Here is a 20,901-nt window from a genome sequence, read left to right as displayed (position 1 = left end):
CCAGACTCACTGCTCTCTGGTCGAAGGACTGTCCCCAGTTTGGGGGAGGGGTGGGGGGCTGGGGAGAGAGCAGAGACTTAGATGCCAACCCTGCCCCAGGCATTTCCAGACTCACCTGTCTTAACCTAACCTTGGCCAGCCTCTTTTCTTTTCTCCTCTTTGACGTGGGTTCTTTTTTTGTTTGTTTGTTTTTTGTTTTTTTAGGGCATATGGAGGTTCCCAGGCTTGAGGTCCAATCGGAGCTGTAGCCGCTGGCCTACGCCACAGCCACAGCAACATGGGATCTGAGCCACATCTGCAACCTACACCACAGCTCATAGCAACGCCAGATCCTTAACCCACTGAGGGAGTCCAGGGATCGAACCTGCGTCCTCATGGATGTGAGTCAGATTCATTAACCACTGCGCCACATGGGGAACTCCTTTGACATAGGTTCTGAAAGACGTCACCTCACCAGAGTCATGTGGAAAGCCCTGGAACAGCACCGATGTGCCTGCTCAACACATGTACACTCCTTTTCCTCCAGCGGAGGGCGGAGGAGATGAATATAGGTTCTTCAAGGGAGTGACCCAGGGAACCAGAGAGGCCTGTCCCCTCCCAAAGTCTCTCCAGGCCTCCTGCCCGGCAACGCTCTAATCCAGGTGTTACTGCCCATAGGGCTGCAGAGAGGTCCCTCTCCCTTCATTCTCCCAGGGCCAGGCAGCTGGGCTGGGCCATTGCGCCTTGGGATGGGGGAGGAAGTTGCTTAGAAGCCTCTGTCCTGAGCTCTTTGCCAGGGCCCAAGCAGGGTGAGGGCAGGGGCCTGGTAGCTGGGGGTGAGGCTGGACCAAGACTGCTGGACATTAACAACACCCAGCAAAGCGGGGGAGAAGTTGGGAGGGGTGGAGAAGGGCCCTGGAGGCTCAGGGCCTGGGAGCCCATGCCTCCATGAAGTTCAGGCACGGCCGGCCCTTTGGAGCACTCTGGGTCCCTTCCCACCTTTCTGTGAGTACACCCACCTCCCTGCTCCCATGGGGCAGGGGCTTCTCCCCCAAAGCTCTTATTTTCCGGGTTTCTTGTCACCTTACCTGACCCTCATCCTTTGATGCAAAAGGAGCCTTTGATATTTATTGGCCATGATATCAAAACTGGAACTTCTGGAAATTCTCCCTTTGTAGCAGCTTTTGTGATGGATAAAAGTGTGAGTTTCTGACTTCCCGTGTGGCGCAGAGGAGATGAATCTGACTAGTAACCAGGAGGTTGCAGTTTCAATCCCTGGCCTCGCTCAGTGGGTTAAGGATCTGGCATTTTGCCGTGAGCTGTGGTGTAGGTTGCTGACAGGGCTCGGATCTGGCATTGCTGTGGCTGTGATGTAGGCCAGCAGCTGTAGCTCCTATTGGACCCCCTAGCCTGGGAACCTCCAAAAAAAAAAAAAAAAAAAGTGGGGGTTTTGGATGGATAGATCTGCCCTGGAATCCTGGCTAGGCAGCCTTGAAGCTGCATGACCTTGACTAGGCCATGCAGTTCTCCAGGCTCATTTCTTCATTTGTAAAACATTTGAAATAATAAGTACATCTTCCTCATGACATTTAGTGAAGGTGGAATGAATAAATCATACAGGTAAAGCCCAGCTCGGTGGCGGTTCCTCTGCCCCTTTCCTGTTCTCCTCTACCTACTCTTTAGTCTCCTGCAGTTCATTAATGTTCTTGGAATGTGGGTCAGACCCTTTGGAGACAGTGATGAACCCGATACAGGCAGGCTCTGCCCTCAGATGGTCCCTAGGCTAGAGACGGAGACCACAGCTGTGGCAGTCCTACCACAGGGGCTGCTGGGCACAGAGGTGGCAAAAGGCTTCCTGAGACGGTGCTGCCCTTCCCTTCCTTTCACATCATGGCACTTCTCATTAAGTGTCCGTCTCTGACTCTGGAATGTGAGTTCTGTGATAAGGGAGTCCTTGGTCACCTTGCTCAGTATGTGTCTAGAACAGTTCCTGGCACACAGCAGGGACTAGTAAATATTTGTTTTGTGTGTGTGTGTGGTTTTTTTTTTTTTTTTTTGTCTTTTTAGGGCCACACCTACAGCATATGGAAGTTCCCAGGCTAGGTGTCAAGTCAGAGCTGTAGCTGCCAGCCTACACCACAGCTGCAGCAACACAGGATCCGAGCCTCGTCTGTGATCTACTCCACAGCTCACAGCAACACCCGATCCTTAACCCACTCAGTGAGGCCAGGGATCAAACCCGCAACCTCATGGATACTAGTTAGGTTCATTAACTGTTGAGCCACGAGGGGAACTCCAATATTTGTTGACTAAAGTTAGCTGTATCAGTAAGTGGAGGCCTGGAAGGAGGAGTTTCAGTGGTGAAAAAGAAAGGCTAGGTAGGTAAGAGTTGAAAAAGTGTTCTGTAGAACACAGGATCCGAAGAAGCAAAAGGCTTGGGATGGGGGAGTGGGGGGTGGAGGGAAGAACCAGAGAGCCAGGAGGGTAGAATAGCCTGGACACTGACATTCAGGAATTGAGATTTTTGTCTAGTAAGCAATGAGGAGCCACGGGTTTTTAAAGTAGGTGTAATGACTAGACTTGGTTAGATTTATGTTTAAAGGGAGGGGAGTTCCCATTGTGGCTCAGCAGGTTAAGAACCTGACTAGTATCAATAAGGATGTGGTTTCAATCCCCGGCCTCTGCCAATGTGTTGAGGATCCGGCAAAGGCAGCAAGCTGTAGCTCGGATTTGGAGTCTCTGTGGCTGTGGCATAGGCCCGTAGCTGCAGCTCTGATTAGACCCCTAGCCTGGGAACTTCCATATGCCACAGGGGCGGCCCTGAAAAAATAAAGACAAGGGAGGAAGGTCGGGAGAAAGGTCGGCTGCTACTGCCTGGAGACTGGAAGTGGAGAGCAGAATAGTAGACGGGGAGATTCCATAAGGAAGTTCCAGACATTCAGGCCAGAAATAAAGGAAGCCTGGCGGGAAGAGGGGATTACTGAATAGAGATTTGAGAATGAATGGAGGGAGGAGTCAAGAGTGCCGCCTAGGCTGTTGGCTTATGTGATTGGGTACTCACATCTGGCACTCACGAAGATGGACTGCTTTGGAGGCGGGGCATAAAGGGAAGTAACTCCGCCCCCCGTGCTCCGCCCTTCGGTGGTAAGATGGAGTCGATTGGCTATTTCGAGGAAGGCGCCAAAAACTGACAGGGGCCGGCAGGAGGTGAATCCCTACGTCACTTCCTAGGGACTTCCGGGCCGCTCTTCTCCCCTTGCCTCCGCAGCCGCGGAACTTCCGGCTGAGGCCGCCATTTTGACTTCGCGACCTTGGGCTCCGGCTGTGAGCTGTTTGCAGGCGGCTGTTTGCCGTGATGTCCGCGCTGACTCCGCTGCTGCTCAGGGGCCTGACAGGCCCGGCCCGACGGCTCCTGGTGCCACGTGCCCAGGTTCATTCCAAGCCGCCGCGGGAGCAGCTCGGGTCCATGGTAAGGAGCAGGCCGCGAAGGGCCTGGGAGACGCCGCGGGCCCTACCGGGGGCCCTCAGCATAACAGGGAGCAGCAGCACTGGTTTGGGCAGGTCTGGGGGGCGCAAACGAGGGGACGGTGCCCGGGCGACAGACGGTGCTCAGTCAGTCCAGCCCTGACTTCTTCGCTGTGCACGCTCGAGCAAGCTTCCATTGCTCTGCCTGAGTCTGTTTACACATTGGCTTATTGGAGGGGGTGGGGGTGGCTGACGGCTGTCGGCGCTTTTAATTATTGGGGGGGGGGGGTCAGGAGGACCCCAGTAGGCCTTAGTAATTCTCAGAAATATGGGAGAGTTTAACCCTTAATGACTTTCACCTATTTGGCCCTTTTCTACAATTGCCTCAGTGGCCGAAGTCGGCCTTGAATGCGAGCTTTCAGAGTCCAGGTCAGTGGACCTGCGGTTAGGAGCAGAGCCTGGCGAGCGCAGCGGGTGGAGGAAATAACAGTGACAGTACTTGCAGCTGAGTGGCTGCTGTGTGCCAGGCACGGTGCTAAGACTGCCGGGCTGGTCTCCTTCGGTCCTGCCAGTGACCCCAGGAAAGGGCCGTTAATCTCCATTTCGTGGTTGACAGAGCGAAGTGGCAAAGAAGGCATTTGAACTCAAGCCTGACCCCTGGTTGTGTGAGTTGTTTATTTGTTTTTTTTAGGGCCTCACCCGCAGCATGTGGAAGTTCCCAGGCTTGGGGTCTAATCAGAGCTGCAGCTGGCAGCCTACGCCGCAGCTCAGGGCAACGCCGGATCCTTAACCCGCTGAGCGAGGCCAGGGATCCAACCCGCATCCTCATGGGAGGGGGCGGTGCTTTTTTTTAGAGTTACTGGTCTATGCAAGGTTCCTAGGTCCCAGCATACCTGCTCTAGGACACGTTTAAATCCTTGTTTCTGTCCCTTCACTGTCATCTGGTGGTAGGTTTCACCATGGATCCTGATCTGGGCTGACCCCCCACCCCCACATCTGACTCTTTACCTTAAGGGCTCAAGGGCGCCTTGGATCTGCTACCGCCCTCCCCTCCCCTCCCCTGGAGCCTGAATCTTGGTTCCTGGAGGGGCTTTCTGCTGTTTGAGAAGCCTGTGGAAGCCTTACTCTGGGGGTTCCTTCTCCTGTGCAGGATGTCACCATTGCGCTCACCGCCTGCTTCGTGAGTTTCCTCCTGCCCGCGGGCTGGGTCCTGTCACACCTGGACAGCTACAAGAAGCGGGAGTGAAGGGAGCTGCCCTCGCTCACTCGCGCTGTGACCTGGCCACCCCAGCCTGTCCTGACCATGTCTGCTGCATTCCTGGCCGGCCTCCTTGGGATCATGTCCTTCCGTTACAGTGACCTCTTCTGCAACCATGACCTCTCCATTCCTCCATGGTGACATCCTGGGACCACATGTATTGGTTTATAAGGCCCTGCTTGGTAGGGCCTCCCTTGTAACAATAAAGTCTATTTAAACCCTGCTGCAGGAACTCCTCATGCCTTGGAACCTGGGCTCTGTCTCCTACTTGCGCTGAGGATGGTGTTGGGTGGGGTGTGGAGAGGAGGGCCTGGCCGCCCCACGGTCCTGCCCGGCTCCCTGCGCTGTGGTGGGTCGGGTGTGCTCAGCCATTATCCTTGCTGCTTTGTGTGCTTTCCTCTGTTTACATGGTTTCTGGCTTCTGTGGAGGACAAACCCTGTTGTCATTGGGCAGCCTTTCCTGCTTCCCCTCTAGCTCTCTTGTTTTTGCCGAGCCCAAGACCCTGTGTCTGTCTGTCCAGTGGGGCCCACTCTGCGGCTGGAAGCCCTCTCTCTGCAGGGCCAGCCTTCCCTGTCCTTGGTCAATGGACTCCAGCCACTGCTCAGGTGCTCATGGCCCTTCCCGGGGCGGGGGGGGGGGGGGGGGGGGGGGGGGAGGTCACATTATTGCAGAATCTTGCATCTTTTTTTTTTCTTTGTCTTTTTGCCTTTTCTAGGGCCGCTCCTGCGGCACATGGAGGTTCCCAGGCTAGGGGTCTAAATGGAGCTGTAGCTGCCGGCCTTCGCCATGGCCACAGCAGTGTCAGATCTGAGCCATGTCTGTGACCTATACCACAGGTCACGGCAACGCCAGATTCTTAACCCACTGAGCGAGGCCAGGGATTGAACCCGCAACCTCATGGTTCCTAGTCAGATTTGTTAACCACTGCGCCACGACGGGAACTCCGAATCTTGCATCTTTATGTCAGCCTGGGACCCCTTTCCTTCTAGCACTGCATCTGGGGTAAATTCTTAGACACCAACTGGCTTTCTTGTTCTCCCTGCCTGCTTCCCCGGCCCCTCCCCTCCTTGACTTGGAGAATCACTGCTCCCCAGGGTCCTTCCGCAGTGATTCTTCCCTGGGTGCCTCCTTAGCTGGGACAGGCACGTGAAGCACTTGCTCCCGCTGAGCTGGAATTCTGACTGCCAGTGTGGAAGGAAGGCTCCAACCTGGTCGTATCTCTGGAGGAGGATGAGGCTTTCGTTCTCCTGTGCATCCTCTTTGTGGGGGGTGACCTGAATGATTTCTGAGCAGACACAGGTTCAGTGTCACCTGTGGAGCTGCCGGATGGAGGGCGAAGATGCCGGGTAAGAGCTGAAGGGTTCTAGGGTGTGGGTGGCTTTAGGCCCAGGTTGTCTGAATACACCTCTCTCCAGCCCCTGTTTCCTGATTGATGGTGACTGGAGGTTCCCAGCTAGGGGTCGAATCGGAGCTGTAGCCGCCGGCTTACGCCAGAGCCACAGCAACACCAGATCTGAGCCAAGTCTGCAACCTACACCACAGCTCAACAGCAACGCCGGATCCTTAACCCACTGAGCAAGGCTGGGGATCAAACCTGCAACCTCATGGCTCCTAGTTGTATTCATTAACCACTGCGCCACGATGGGAACTCCTGTCTAGTCTTTTTGGCAGGTGTCCAGTACCCCCTGGTTGCTGTGGGCACAGATTAGGCCGTGAGTCTCTGATAGGAGAGCTGTCTTTCGTATGGTAGCTCTGCCCTGCCAACGCGTTTGATTTGGTGTCTCCCTATTTTTGTGCCCCTGGAGCCCAAAGGGATGCAATGATCCCCTTGGCCCAGGACAGCTACCTTCGTCCAAAGGTGTGCATCTCAAGCCGCCGCCCAGACTGCGAGGCCGCTTCGTCAGGACCCTTGCTCTCCCACTGCCAGCAGCTGCTGCAGTGTCTTGAAGGGGCAGGACCATAGATTTGGGTGAACGGGAGAGTTTACCTTGTGAGCAAGCTGTTGTGCTGGAAGCCCCTCCTCCCTTGTCCTTTACTGGGCCTTACCTCTGATCACCTTGCTGTGTCCCTTCTTCCTGACCACGTCAGAGGCCTGGGGGCCGCCTTATGTGCAAGCTAGGCTGCTTGTCCTCCTGGAAAGCAGTGTCTGGCTGGCTGTCATCATCCTGCGTCTGGAGGCGTGGACGTCTGTGCCCTAGGGTGCACACGGGCTGGAGGGGAGGCTGCCTTCGTGGCAGGTGACGTGTCAGCAGGGGACTGCGGGAGTTCCCTTGTGGCCTAGCGCTTAAGGATCTGGCGTGTTGAAATGGGAGATTACCCAGTGGGCCCAGCGTAATCATACGGAGTCCTTAAGGTGGATGGGACCGGAAGATAACTGGCATCTCACACACGCCGCCCGAGGGTTCTGCCGGCCGCAGGGCTTAGAAGGTGGAGAAATGGGCTGCCTTCCAAGGAGTGCAGTGGCCTCTAGAAGCTAAGGACAGCCCTCAGTTTACAGCCAGCAAGGACAGGAGGACCTCAGTTCCAGAGCTTCAAGGAACTGAATTCTGCAAACAGCCTGCATGAGTAGGAAGCAGATTCTCCCTCAGAGCCCCTTGAAGGGAACACAGCCTGCACAAACCTTGATTTTAGTCTGACGGAACCCATGCCAGACCTCTGACCTCTCATTTGCGTTGTTCTAAACCGAGTCTGCACTAAGGAAACAAATGCGTCATTCTGGCGCTGCGAAGCCAGCAGGAGGGGCGGGTGCCAGTGGATGGATCCTTAACAGACTTGGGGTGAACTGGGATGTGAGGCATTTACAGGAGGAAAATGCCCCGAGGAGGAGCATGAGGGGGTGGGGGCTCTCCCTCCGCCCCCTCTGCCCCCTCCTCTGCTTGGTTTCTGCCTTAGGTGGTGCGAACCCCGCAGGCAAGTATCACCCCGGCCAGCACCCCCGAAGCACAGCGCCTGTTCAGTTTCAGCAGCTTGGCCTCTGTGCCATTAATGCCTTGCTAGACCACGACTTTGGAGCCGGCTGCTGTGGGCCACTGTGATTCCTGTGTGGCAGCTCTGGAGGTCCATTTCGGGGCTGGGCACGCCCCCGCCCTTCCCATCTGGACAGCTGCCTGACTCCCGAGCTCGCCTCCGGAGGAATCGCCAAGGCCTCATCTTTGGCTCACCTTGAGGCTTTCCCAAGGCCCGTGCCATGTCCCTGTTACCTGGCTCTCTCCCCTGAGACGTTGTGTGGCTCTGGAAGTCATGTGGCTCTCTAGGGCCTCTGCGCTTCCTCTGGCTGAGGCTTCAAAGTCCCTGGGTCCTGGTATGGAGTCCCCTCTCCCTCCACTTGACCATCCAACGGTCATGGATGTGGCATCTGGGCACATTCTGGGGCTGGGAGGAGGCATTTATGCCGTGTCAGTTCGCTGGCTGCTCGCTGTTACCTTTGCCACTGTCTCTAACAGCAGCCTGAACCCAAGCATCAGTGCTGCCTGTTTCATTATAGGCTCAGTGGGCAGGACCAGCAGTGCTGGACCATTGCTAGGTTTGCAAATTAAGAGGCAGAGATAAATGTCTGGAGCTATGCTGGTGATTCCTGGCAAATGTGCTGTTGGGTTTTAGACGCTTCCAGATGGAGAATCAGGGAGTTTCCCTGGTGGCCTGGTAGTTAAGGATCTGGTGTTGTCACTGCTGTGTCACAGGTTTGATCCCTGACCCAGGAACTTCTGCATGCTTTGGGTGTGGCCAAAACATCAAACTACAACCAAAATCCAAAAATGGTAAAAGTACCAGGAGAGATGGAATGAGGGTAAGAAAACCATTATTAACCACCAAATTAATTGGCATGGAAAAGAGTGGGGCAGGGCGTTCCCATTGTGGCTCAGCAGAAACGAATTCGTCTAGTATCCACAAAGGTGTGGGTTTGATCTCTGGCCTCGCTCAGTGGGTTAAGGATCTGGCATTGCCGTGAGCTGTGGTGTAGGTCGCAGATGCGGCTCAGATCCCTGTTGCTGTGGCTGTGGTGTAGGCCGGTAGCTGTAGCTCTGATTAGACCCCTGGCCTGGGAACTTCCATATGCCACAGGTGCAGCCCTAAAAAGCAAAACCAAACCAAACCAAAAGAATGGGGCAAAAGTTGACCAACCTGGGGCTGGATGAAGAGCCAAAGCTTCTCTCTGGCCATTTCCTTCCCATTCTGCCTGACAAGCGGGGAGTTGGGCAGCAGGTCGGGGGAGGGGGGCCTCATTTACACTCCCTGTATACGCTGAGGGGGCAGGTCTGTTCCTCGAGCCCCAGACCCTTGTGTGGGAGGGAGGCATTCATTTGGTGTCGGCAGCCTTGCTGCAGTCCAGCCCTGGGCCACAACGGGGATTCCTTCTCTCTCTCCAGAGCTGGACTCCCTACTCAAAACAAGGAGTGTGGGTAAGAGTGGAGTTGCCATATAGCTATTTTCAAGATTTTTGTAAAAAGCCAAAGAGAAATCATCTTTTCGTCATTAACTGTCTTAGCTTCTCCTTCGGCAATATAGGTGCTACTGACTGACAATCCGATTGGCGGTTTCAGATTTCATTGTTAAAACTGGGAAAGGGAATGAACAGTTTGATGGGCATGGGGTCCGAATGGTGGACCCTCGGCTTTCTTGAGTTTGGAGCAATCCCAAGGTTCAGTGACCCAATACATGGTGATTTGCAATGTTGCTGGGACACAGACTTGGCATTCCTAGTGTTGCCCAGACAGCCTCTGTGGGCTGTGTGATGAGCCCAGGCACCAGCTGCCCCTGCTCCAGGGCTGGATGTAGCTCACGAAGACATTGAGCCGCACTGTGCTCCCATACTGTCAGGAACTGAGGGGTCTGACTGGGGCTCAGGCACAGCCTCCTCAAGGGCTAACATATCACTATCATGTCACAAAAAGGCCCTCCATAGTGAAAAGTTGAGAAGCTGAGCCCCAGATTGTAACCTCATTAAATAACAGCATCTTTAGCACCCAAGGCCTTGCCACATTTTTTTGTTTTTCTTTTTAAGGTCACACCTGCGGCATATGGAAGTTCCCAGGCTAGGGGTTGAATCGGAGCTGCAGCTGCCGGCCTAGGCCGCAGCCACAGCAATGAGGCATTTGAATACAGCTGTGACCTACACGACAGCTTGCAGCAATGCCAGACCCTTAACCCATGGAACGAGGGCCAGGGATCGAACCTCACAGACACTATGTTGGGTTCTTAACCTGCTGAGCCACAATGGGGACTCCACATTTTATTTTTAGATAATTCACAGGCAATCTGAGTAGACACATAAAGATCCCATCTACCCTGTCTACAGGTTACTCACTTCCCGCCACGGGTAGCGCCTTGCACCTGAAACTATAGTACCGCACATTCCAGGATATTCATATATAATCAAGAGAAAGAGCATTTCCATCTCCACAAGGAGGCTCTTCTGTTTCCTTTTCACGATCACACCCACTTCCCTTCTGCCCCCAACTCCTCCTTAAGCCTGGGCAATCACTAATCTGTTTTCCCTTTTTACCAACCCTTCTTTTTCTTTTCTTTTTCTTTTTTTTGGACTGTGCCCACAGCATTCAGAAGTTCCTGGGCCAGGGGTCGAACCCACTCCACAGCAGTGACCTAAGCCACAGAAGTGACAATGCCAGATCCTTAACCCCTAGGCCACCAGGGAGCTCCCTCAACTCCTTTCTTTAACAAACAAACAATCCCCCCCCCCAAATCTCTAATTTCCTCCTATTCATAAGGGCAGAGAGTCCAAAGTTAGGTCTTTGACCCCAAGGGACATGTTCTTTCTGCCAGAAGCAGGATACCAATGCCCGCTCAGAACTGAGGCTCAAGGAAGAGGGGGCGGTAATGCCCAGGGCTCTGATGTTAACACCAGGTGATCCTCATTGTAAGCGCCTGAAATGAGTTCTAGAGCCCGAAGCAGGAATGTTGCCTTCAGTGATTTTAATTTCATCTTCCTGCTTATCTCAATAACACAATCCACGCTTCAAACTCCAGTGAAAAGAAAACTGAAGCGGCCCCAGGAGGCTCTTATCACTACCGGGCACATTGGGAGCCTGGGATGATGGAGCTGAGCAAGCTTGCGGGTGGAGGGTGGGCGGTGACTGCCAGGCTTTCGCTCGGCTTCCACCGCAGCCACGAGGGACTGAGAGCCCCTCAGGTGGCAACGCCTAAGGGGATCCTGTTGCTAGGGGCGTTACTAAGGAGGTGCCACAAGGAGGGGCTCTCTTCCGGGAGGAGGGCGACTGGTAACCCGGAAGTGGTCGGCAGTGCGGCGCTGTTTAAAGATGGCGGCGGAGGAACCCCAGCAGCAGAAGCAGGAGCCGCTGGGCAGCGACTCTGAAGGTACCCACCCAGGGAGGGCTGTCCGGCCTAGGCCAGCGGGGGCGATGCCGGGTCACCGGCTCACGAGGAGGCCAAGGGCGGAGCGGCCAGCGGCGAAGCGCGCTTATGGCCCCTTCCTCCTCCACCTCCGCCGCCGCCTCCTCCCCTCCCCCTCACAATGGAAGGAGCGGTCGCCGCGACCCCCGGCCGGGCGGGCGGCGTGCGAGAGAGCAGTGCTAGCCCGGGCCCGCCGCTCTTCCCCATCGCGCGTTCCCGGGGCGGAGCCTGGGCCGCGCCCGCCCCCCACCCAGCCCCCTCTCCGCCGGGCGCCTGGCCCTGGGGTCCCCAGCTGTCCAGCCCTGGACCTTGCAGTCAGGCCCAGGCCTAGTCTGGGCCCGGCCGCCTGCCTTCTCCAGACCAACCCAAGCCCGGGAGGGCGTCGAATTACACCGGGCTGCGGAGCACAAAGGGCTGGGCAGGCCGCCGGGGATGCTGCGGGCGCCCTGGGGTCTTGAGCGGCCGTCGGTGTGTGCCCCTGAGGGCAGCAGCCTTCGTTTTCGGTAGAGCCCCTTCTTCTGCCTTTGCAGCCCCTTTCCGCCTGACTAGGCGTTGTATCCTTAGACTCCTGAAGAGCTGCTTCTTTTAAAATGGTCCACTCTTTTCTTTTTCACCCCAAGATAGACTCTGGGGCCTGAGTAGGTCCTCAGGGTGAGAGAGACATTCCTGTTGCAGGGCAGTGTAGGGGATGGGTCGAGGCCCAGCCGAGGATCCAGGATGCTCAAAGTTAAAAGTATTGGCCTTAAAAATCATTCAGGACACACCTCCCGTTCTAATTGCACACTTGAAGGACTGAACTTTGGGAGACCCGTCCCACTAGAAGGGACTTGTTTGTAACCACATAAGTTAAGAAAGAGTTGGGGCCAGGATTCAGGTCCCTTGGCTTCTCCGCAGTGGCTGCTCAGAGTGGGGCCCACAGGGTGGACCTGCTCAACTCACGGATGAACACTTAACAGTGTGCCTCTAAGGAACCACTTCCTCAGGACATCGTGGTGAGGGGATGGTGGTGGTAGCAGTCCCTGCTTACAGCCGAGGACAGGCCTCTGCACTCAGGTGGCCGGGGGGAGTAATTGTGAAGAGCTCAAACTTTGAAATGAGACAAACCTGGATTTGACCACAGGTCTTTCTGGTTGTGACCTTGGGTGGGTTACTTCACCTGTCTGCATTTGTTATCTGTAAAATGGGCATATGCAGGATGGAGAGTTGTTGTAGCACAGTGGGTTAATGATCTGGCTTGTCTCTGGAAGCGCCAATTGGATCCCCGGCGGGGCATGTGGGTTAAGGATCTGGTGTTGCCACAGCTGCGGCTTGGATTCCATCCTTGTCCCAAGAACTTCCATATGCTGCTGGTGTGGCCAAAAGAGAATGAAAGAAAAAAAAGTCCCCAGGATGGCAGGAGGAGGAGGAGGGGTGTGATTGGGTAGAGTGCAGACTCACAGGAAGCTCTCATCCGGCCCAGGACTCTGCCGCCTCATCTTTCTTTCCCCAAGAGACCCCGCCTGGCTCCAGGGCCTCCCCAGGCTGCTGGGAAGTGCTGTTAGAAAGCAAGGGGAAAGGGGGGTTGTTAGAGCCAGAAGAGTGGTCACCTTTGCCCCCTCATTTTAAGGATGAGAAAACGAAGGCCCAGGAAAGGAAAGGACTTGCCAAGATCACACAGTTGGGGTGGGGCAGGGTTTGACGCGTGCCTCCATATTCCAGGTCTGCTCTCCTGGCCCTGGGCTGCTCCTGTCCTCGACACAGCTGCCCACAGTGGGGCTAACCAGGGCCCCTTGTAAACCTTGACTTTCTTCCTTATTCCAGGTGTTAACTGTCTTGCCTATGATGAAGCCATCATGGCTCAGCAGGACCGAATTCAGCAAGAGGTGAGGGGCTGTGGCCAGCGGCCCTACTCTGGGGATGCAGGAGCTGGGCCTGCGGCCTATTGTTTTTCTCTATTTTGGAAGTCCCCTCCTCTCCAAGCTGTTCTGGGTACGGAACTCCTGTAGGGGAGAGGGTCACTGCTACTGAGTGACTGGCCCAGCACCGTCATTCAGGTGTTCTCGCTGCTGGGGGTGGGTCATTGCATTCACCTGTCGGAGCATCTGATGGATTTCCTGCCCCTGCAGATTGCTGTGCAGAACCCTCTGGTCTCAGAGCGACTGGAGCTCTCCGTCCTGTACAAAGAGTATGCGGAGGACGACAACATCTATCAACAGAAGATCAAGGTGGGAGCCTGGCCAAGGGGGCAGGAAGAGCCCTTGGGCAGGGGCAGGGGCAGGGGCAGGAGCATGAGCATGCCTGCTTGAGACCTGCTCCTCGCTGGGCCTGGCCTCAGAGAGGGTAGGATGTTGGGGGGGCCCTCTGGTCACTGGTTCGTCAGTGTTCAGACTCTGGAACCAAAAAGACCTTGATTCAAATACTCCGCCACACAGCAGCTGTGTCTCCAGCAGCTGCTGCGCCATCTCTGAGCCATGGCGCTCATCTGTGAAATCGGGAAGGTGAAAGCATCTGCCCCCGGGGCAGTCGCAGGCTGAGGGAGATGGTGCCTGTGGGGCCTGGGGCAGGCGGGAGCCGACGGTCTCAGGGCTGACATGGGGCTGAGCCAGCTGGGAGGAGGCCTGTGGTCTCGGGGACCTGCGGAGAGGCAGGGGAAAGGGACCCGGGTGTCACTTACAAACAGGTGAGTTCCTTGACAACCCCCTGTCTTCTCTGGGAGCTGGGAGTGTGAAGTGTGACAGTGGCACGTGTAAACAGCATCTCATGGGCACAGCCTGCGGGCTTAGTAAATGCTACTCCTCCCCCAGCTCCCCCGAAGATCAGAGATGCATAGAACCTTCCACCTGAAAGGAGGGCTTGGGGATTAGCCATCTCAGGGCCAGGCAGGTTACCCAGGTGATTGAAGGTGCCCAGGCCTGGTGGTAACAGCCACACCACTGCTCGGCGTCAGGGAGTAGCAAGGAGTGGAAACTCCTGGGGTGACTCGGAGTGTCCATGGCCATCGCTGCATTGGGGCTTCCAGGACAAGCCAGAAATTAGTTGGTTGTAAAATTTCCAGACTCCTAATAGTTGGCAGCTACTCGAAATTGACAGTGTTGAGCGGGTGGGGTGACACTCCTGCCAGCTTCAGCTGTGTGTGGCCTGCGGTCTCCTCAGACCCCTTGCTCAGGGTGTGTGTGTGATATACCCAGGAGGCCTGTGGAGAGAGGAGAACACTGGCTTTGGGGCCTGGGTTCGAGTTCTGGCTTCATTACCTCTGTGTGATCTTGGGACTTCTTGGGTCCCCCACTGATCTCTTCCCTCTGGGGGAGCTGTCTGCCTTGTGGGCTGGTCGTGAGGCTGGAAGGAGATGATGGCGGAAGGTGCCGAGCCCAGGGCTCTGGGCCGTGAGTCCAGTGGGATGGCAGAGTGGGGCCCTGGGGCCGTGGTTCAAGGCCTGCCTGTCGCACGAGGCCACCCTGGTAAAACTGACAGGATGGGCCTGTCTTCTTCCCATCGAGTCGCTGGGCGACTGTTAAGTGGCCTCTGTGGGCTGTGCGGGCAGGAGCTCCGCCTCCATGTGCCGACCCCACACCCTCTGCTCCCTGGGAGGGGCCCAGGCGCAGACAGACCTGCGTGACTTGGCTTGCCTGTGAGGTGGGCCCCTGGGAGGAAGGATCCGAAGACAGGGATGTCAGCCCCCAGCAAAGGGCCTGGCCCAGAGTAGGTGGCCCCTGTTCTGGTCGCTGCAGTGATTTGGGCTCTTGGTACCCATTCTGTCCTGTTCACTTAACACGCAGGACGAGCACATCCTGTGGGCCAGGCACTGTTTGATGTTCTGGAGGTGGAGTCATGTCTACACCGGTCAGACTCCGGCCCTTAGAAGGTCAGGGTCATAGTGGACAGACAGGCATTAAGCCAGAGGTGACGCGGGATGGGTGTTGGAGGGGGCGAGTGCGATGCAGAAGAGCGAAGCAGGACGGGGAGAGCTCACAGTTTTAAATGGGCGGGGGTGTGGCAGCGGCCCCGCCTGGAAGGTGGTGTCTGAGTGATGAGCCGAAAGGGGCAGGGGAGCCGGCCGGCCGGGTGGAGGCCAGAGCCCCCGGAACAGGGAGCAGAGGAAGCAGGAGAGGGTGGGACGTGGGCGGGGTGGGGGTGGGGGTGGGGGAGTAGCCAGGGAAGGGGCTCCAGGGGAGCGGAGTGTCCAGGGGGTTTCTCTGGTCGCTGCGGGGCTGGGGCGGGGATAGACTGGGCAGGGAGGTGGAGGCAGCGCGAGGCGGCTTCTGTGATACCAGCAGCGGGGATGGGGACTGGGGCGCCCCCCCCAACCCCCGGAAGCGGTCGCATGAGGAAGGTCTTGAAGGTGAAGCCAAAGGATCCGTGGCCGGCTTGGGTGTGGCGAGGGCAGCGTCGACAGAGGCTGTGAGGTTCTGGCTCCTCAGCCGGAAGGTGGAGTCCGGGGTGCTGAGGGGAAGCCCGAGAGCAGCCCGGGAGCCGCGAGGCCACGGCTGCCTGTGGCTGGGCAGCCGAGGAGGTGGGGGCACGGCCGCCGGATGTGTGAGTCACAGCTGGAGTTGAGGCCCAGAAGCGGGTGGGGGAAGAGTCCCATTGAAATTCCACGAGCGATGAGGTCAGGAGAGGAGTAGAGCCAGACAGAAGCTGCCCCAGGCCTGAGCAGGGATGTGCCGTTCACGCGGCAGGCGCCGGCATGGTCTGTGGCGTGTGACTGTCTTCTGGCAGGTGACACGGGGTCTTGAGGCAGGGTGTGTGTGGTTTAGTGGCAGCCCTCACCTTCCCAGGTTAGATGAGGAGGGAGCTGCAGGCCCGGGAAGGGAAGTAAGAGGGGGGTGTCAGCACACACGTGGGCGCTGCTGAGCAGTCGGTCTGGGGAAGAGGGGCACCCTTGGACTTAAGAGGCATCCGTGACCTTCACTAGAGCAAAAGCCTGCTTGGATTGAGGTCACAGCAGGAGGGGACGGAGACAGTGCACGGGGCAGGGGAATTGGGTGGTAGCTGGAAAGGAATTTGTGTGAAGCAAAGGTTTTTTTAAAGGGAGAACTCTCCTGGTGTTTAAATGCTGACGGGTCTAAACCCGTAGGGAGGGCGGCGACCCCCTGGAACAGTGTCGCATCCCAGGGAGGCGTGGCTGGCTCTGGGCGCGGCCTCAGACCCTCCCAGGGCCCAGAGTGAAGGCCATGGGCAGGTGTGCCATCGGGGCTGGGGTTCTCAGGGGAAGTCTTCAGTCCAAAAGGAAACAAGGTCAAGGTGGCTGGGGGTTTGAAGAGAACAGAAAAGGTATGAGATGGGTGTCGGGGAGAAGGGGAGGGCACCTAGGCTGAGGGAGTGAGGCCTTGACTCCTACAGGGAGGTTCAGCAGACAGAAGAAGAGATTTCACTGAGTTTGGGGAGGGAACCAGAAAAGATGGAGCCAGTGCCTGAGGGTGGGCGGGGTAGAGCTTAGAAGGAGGTGAGGGAGGCTGTGTCCAGCCCCAGGCTGTGCCATGGGCACCACGCTGCCCTGGAACTCTCCAAGCGTGAAAGGTCCTTCCCTGGAAAAGCTGCTTTGATCAAGGACTCAGTCACTTGCCCAGCCGCTGGTGACCCGTGCAACCTGTGTGTCCAGAAGTCAGTTTCCTGAGGCTTTGGGGGCTCCTGGCAGCATCACCAGAGTCAGCAGCCAAGGATGGCAGGCGGCTGCTTGGAGCTTAGTTGCCACCTGCTGTAGAGCAACCTCGTCAGGGCGGTTTCCTTGGCCCGCCCTGGCTCTGGCCTGATGTTGATGGGCCCGGGTGGGGCGGGGGCTGCCTCTCTGCAGGACCTCCACAAAAAGTACTCGTACATCCGCAAGACCAGGCCTGATGGAAACTGCTTCTATCGCGCTTTCGGCTTCTCCCACTTGGAGGCGTTGCTGGATGACAGCAAGGAGCTGCAGCGGTGAGGAGGGCGGGCCCTCGAGCACAAAGAGGCGGGTGGGGCAGGGTCCTAGGAAGGGCCCGTGGGGCTCCCTCCATCCTCCTGGGGACCAGGAGGCGCGGTTCCCGTGCTGGCCGGGCCCCCACCTCTGAGCTGGCCTCTCGGCTGGCCGAGGAGCCCGCGCAGCCTCTCTTTCCCTCCTGGCCACAGGTTCAAGGCTGTGTCTGCCAAGAGCAAAGAGGACCTGGTGTCCCAGGGCTTCACCGAATTCACAATTGAGGATTTCCACAACACGGTGAGCCCAGCCTCTCGGCCGGGTGGAGGGCGGGTGGCCTGGCCGAGGCAGCATCGGCCCATCTCCTCCCTCACTTGCTCTCTGTCCCCCTTGGGCGGCAGTTCATGGACCTAATCGAGCAGGTGGAGAAGCAGACCTCAGTGGCCGACCTGCTGGCCTCCTTCAATGACCAGAGCACCTCGGACTACCTGGTGGTCTACCTGCGGCTGCTCACCTCGGGCTACCTGCAGCGCGAGAGCAAGTTCTTCGAGCACTTCATCGAGGGTGGGCGGACCGTCAAGGAGTTCTGCCAGCAGGTGCTGCCCCCCTCCCCGCGCCCCAGACTCGCTAGGGGCCTCAGGGTGGGAGCCTCGGGGGCCCGGGGGTGCACCGGGTGGCTGGGGGGTGCGGAGGCGCCAAGACCCAGGCCCTGAGCGGCCCCCTGTGCTGCAGGAGGTGGAGCCCATGTGCAAGGAGAGCGACCACATCCACATCATCGCGCTGGCCCAGGCGCTCAGCGTCTCCATCCAGGTGGAGTACATGGACCGCGGCGAGGGCGGCACCACCAACCCCCACATCTTCCCCGAGGGCTCCGAGCCCAAGGTCTACCTTCTCTACCGGCCTGGACACTACGACATCCTCTACAAATAGGGCTGGCCCGGCCTGCCGCCGCCCCGCCTGCCCTCCCCTCTGCCAGGCGCTAGACATGTACAGAGGTTTTTTTTGTGGTTGTAAATGGTCGTACTTCACCCCCCCACACCCTTCCCTGTCACACGACCTTCCATGTTTTATTAAAGGGGACGCTGGTGGTGAGCCGCGTGTGTGCGTGTCCCTGCTCTGCTGCTGCCCTCCTGGCTGCTCTGTGTCTGGCTGCCCCACCCCCCTCAGGTGGCTTCCTCTCAGCCTTCCACCTGTCCACCCCCAAGCCTCCCCGCCAGGAGTAGTTTTGAGGGGGCTAGGCCTCTTGGGGACCCCCTCCTGGTTATTGGGCTTCTGCGTCCTTCCCTTCAGGCCTCTGCCCCTGCCCTCCTTAGCCGGCCAGGCCTTCCAGGGGAATTTGGAAGTTCCTTGGAGACTGGCCCAGAGCCCCAGGACCACCAAGGCTTCCAGCTGTGCCCTCATAGGCCACGCCTCTGCCCTGCTGCCCTGGCCTCCCCGGCCACCTGCCCTCCATCAGGGGTCTGCGTGGTGGAGAGGGCTGGCCTGATGGTGCGGCCTGGCTCAGGGTAGGCGGAGGAGCTGGGCCGCCCTAGTGCACCCCAGGTGCTGCCCTCCGGGCGGGGGAGGGCTGTCCTCAAGCCTGTCCTTCCCAGAGTCTAGCGGGGCTGGCCAGGCCCCCGTTCTTCCCCCACCCCACCGCCCCCTGCCTGTGCCTGCTTTGCATCCCCTCTGCTTGGGCCGCGGTGTCTGCGTTGCCTTCCTCTCTTCACTTCCCCCGGCACATGTGGGGTCTCAGCCCCCAGGCTGTGATCTCCTTGGGGGCAGGCCCTCAATAAATGTGAAGTGCTGCCCACCTCTGCTGTCTGGCCCGTGCCTCCACCTGCCTGGCTCACTGAGTGCGCTCGCCAGCCCCTCTAGGCCAAAGCACCCGTCCACACCCGGGCTGCCTCCCTCCCTGCCAGCCAGGGCTGGGACAGGAGCTGCAACACTCATGGTCTTTATTAGGAGGCTCCTGAGGGGGCAGGAAGCAGAGGGACAGAACGGGGTGGCCAGGCCCGGCCCAGATGCAGGCTTCCTCGACTTCTTAGAGCTGGGAGCGAGGTCCGGCAGGCCTGGGCGAGTCTGCGGGGAGGGCAGAGGTCAGAGCCCCGGGGCTGTGGCCCCCCCCCCCCCCCCCCCCCCCCCCCCCCCCGGCCTCCCAACTGTCTCCCTGGCCTCCCTGCATGGGGGTGAGCGGCGGGCGGGGTGAGTGGAGGGCAGGGGGAGTGGGTGTGTTAGTGGGCACGAGGTTAGTGGGCAGCCACACGGAGGGCCAGGCCCTTCTTACCAGTCCTGGTCAGGGTAGGTGGCGGGGTGCCGTCAGGCTGGAAGGCAGAGGACAGTGAGAACCTGCTGGTGGGGGCGGGGCGGGGCGGGGCGGGGCGGGGGCAGCCCAGGGTTGGCACCGCAGGGTACATACCAACCGGGAAGTAGTAGGGGAGCCGTTGCCGGTAAATGTTCTCGTCCTTCTCCAGGAACACGCAGAGGATCAGCCGGTCCACCTGCGTCAGGGCCAGGGGGCTCAGCCTGGGCGGAAGCCACCGACACCCCCGCTCCCGGGCTCCTCACCGCCCAGCAGGTTTTCACCCGCCTTGCCCCTGGGGCGCTCAGTGTAGCTGAGCTGAGCTCACGCTACACTCTACAGAAGGGGCTCGTGGCGTGGGGTGCGCCCCCCTGTCCCCTCCTCGCACTACCCTGTCTGTGCCCTGGGGAGTTAACGGGAAAGGAGAGGGGACACAGAGCCCTGGTGAGGTCGGAGCCCCAAGTGCTTGGCGCTCTGGTCTTCGGGGCTGGAGTTCACCCCGCGCCCCACCCGCGTCTGATCCCCTGGGCTGGGCCCAGGCCTCACCTTGTCCTTGTGCTGCTCCAGCCACTCGCGCAACGCGGTCAGCACTACCTCGGCCGCCGCCTCATTGGGGTAGCCTGCGGGCGGGGCGGGGCGGGGCGGGGCGGGAGTGAGTCCCTGGGAGGGCCCGCCCACCGTCGCTTCGCCCCGCCCCTCCTCGGCCCGGGTCCCCGTCCCCTGCCCACCCGCACCCTTCCTCTTCCAGACCCCACTTACCAAACACTCCCGTGGAGATGCAGGGGAAAGCCTAGGTTGAGGGGTGAGAAGGGATTGGGGACCGCGTCACTCCGATCCGCCTCCCGCCAGGCCACCCCCACCCCCCGCCCCCGCGTCGCCCCTCCACTCCGCCGCCGCCTGGCGCCCCTCACCGCGGAGCGGAGCCGGTGCTCCAGCAACAGGTCGAGGCTGCTCAGGTAGCAGCTGCGGAGCTCGGCAGCCTGGCTGGCGCTGGGCTCTCCGTGGGCGATGGGTCCCACCGTGTGGATGACATCTGTGGGAGGCGACAAGATCAGACCGACCGGGAGCTTCACGCGGTCCTCATCTTTCTCGCCAGCAGGCCAGGGCCCTGGAGGGGACAAGAAACAGGCCCCTCCCCCCAAGCTCTGAGACTCCCCTGGGAAGGACTTCACCCATGAGCACACACAGGTGTGCCCTCGAGCCTAAACCCACACCTCGACACACGCGCAGGCCCATGCTGGGCCCACTCCCCACATCTGTAGGGACTTGGCTGAGGCTTAGCTCTTCCCTCCCCCAGTCTCCATGCCTCCCCTCCCCCCACCTCCTTCCGAAGGGGCGTTCGAGGAGGGGCCGGGCCCTGGCACTTAAGAAGTGCCTCCGCGGAGTTGCCTTGTGGCTCAGCGGGTTCCCGACCAGTATCCATGAGGATGCGCGTTCCATCCCTGGCCTTGTTCAGGATCCAGCGTTGCCGCCGGCTGCGGGCGTAGGTCACAGATGCAGCTTGTATCTTGTGTTGCTGTGGCTGTGGCGTAGGCCCGCAGCTGCAGCTCTGATTTGACCCCTAGCCTGGGAAACTCCATGTGCTGCAGATGAGGCCCTAAAAAGATACCCCCCCCCCGAAAAAAAAAACCCATACATACCTTACATAGGGAGTTCCCATTGTGGCGCAGTGGAAACGAACCAGA

At 58.7% G+C, this 20,901-nt stretch overlaps 3 protein-coding genes across 3 annotated transcripts in view; 2 read left to right on the top strand and 1 right to left on the bottom strand.

The window, feature by feature from the left end:
* The first annotated feature begins 3,233 nt into the window (after positions 1–3,233).
* LOC125125023 (cytochrome c oxidase subunit 8A, mitochondrial) lies at positions 3,234–4,925 on the top strand. Its single transcript, XM_047775431.1, has 2 exons — positions 3,234–3,448; positions 4,595–4,925. Exons 1-2 carry the CDS (start codon positions 3,335–3,337, stop codon positions 4,688–4,690), a joined length of 210 nt encoding a protein of 69 aa, XP_047631387.1. The 5' UTR covers positions 3,234–3,334; the 3' UTR covers positions 4,691–4,925.
* A 5,988-nt stretch (positions 4,926–10,913) lies between these two features.
* On the top strand, positions 10,914–18,027 carry OTUB1 (OTU deubiquitinase, ubiquitin aldehyde binding 1). Its single transcript, XM_047775429.1, has 7 exons — positions 10,914–11,036; positions 12,873–12,934; positions 13,178–13,276; positions 16,843–16,961; positions 17,151–17,235; positions 17,337–17,531; positions 17,668–18,027. Exons 1-7 carry the CDS (start codon positions 10,979–10,981, stop codon positions 17,863–17,865), a joined length of 816 nt encoding a protein of 271 aa, XP_047631385.1. The 5' UTR covers positions 10,914–10,978; the 3' UTR covers positions 17,866–18,027.
* An 828-nt stretch (positions 18,028–18,855) lies between these two features.
* MACROD1 (mono-ADP ribosylhydrolase 1) overlaps positions 18,856–20,901 on the bottom strand; it is a 149,424-nt gene continuing 147,378 nt past the window's right edge. Inside the window, 6 exon segments of the mRNA XM_047775430.1 lie at positions 18,856–18,996; positions 19,202–19,238; positions 19,334–19,415; positions 19,763–19,836; positions 19,976–20,006; positions 20,128–20,249. Coding sequence (XP_047631386.1) covers positions 19,234–19,238; positions 19,334–19,415; positions 19,763–19,836; positions 19,976–20,006; positions 20,128–20,249 — 314 coding nt within the window. The 3' untranslated portion in view covers positions 18,856–18,996; positions 19,202–19,233.

The sequence above is a fragment of the Phacochoerus africanus genome, chromosome 4, assembly GCF_016906955.1.
Source record: "Phacochoerus africanus isolate WHEZ1 chromosome 4, ROS_Pafr_v1, whole genome shotgun sequence".
NCBI lineage: Eukaryota > Metazoa > Chordata > Mammalia > Artiodactyla > Suidae > Phacochoerus > Phacochoerus africanus.
Note: the sequence above shows the minus strand (reverse complement) of the source record. Positions and strands in the feature narration are given on the sequence as shown.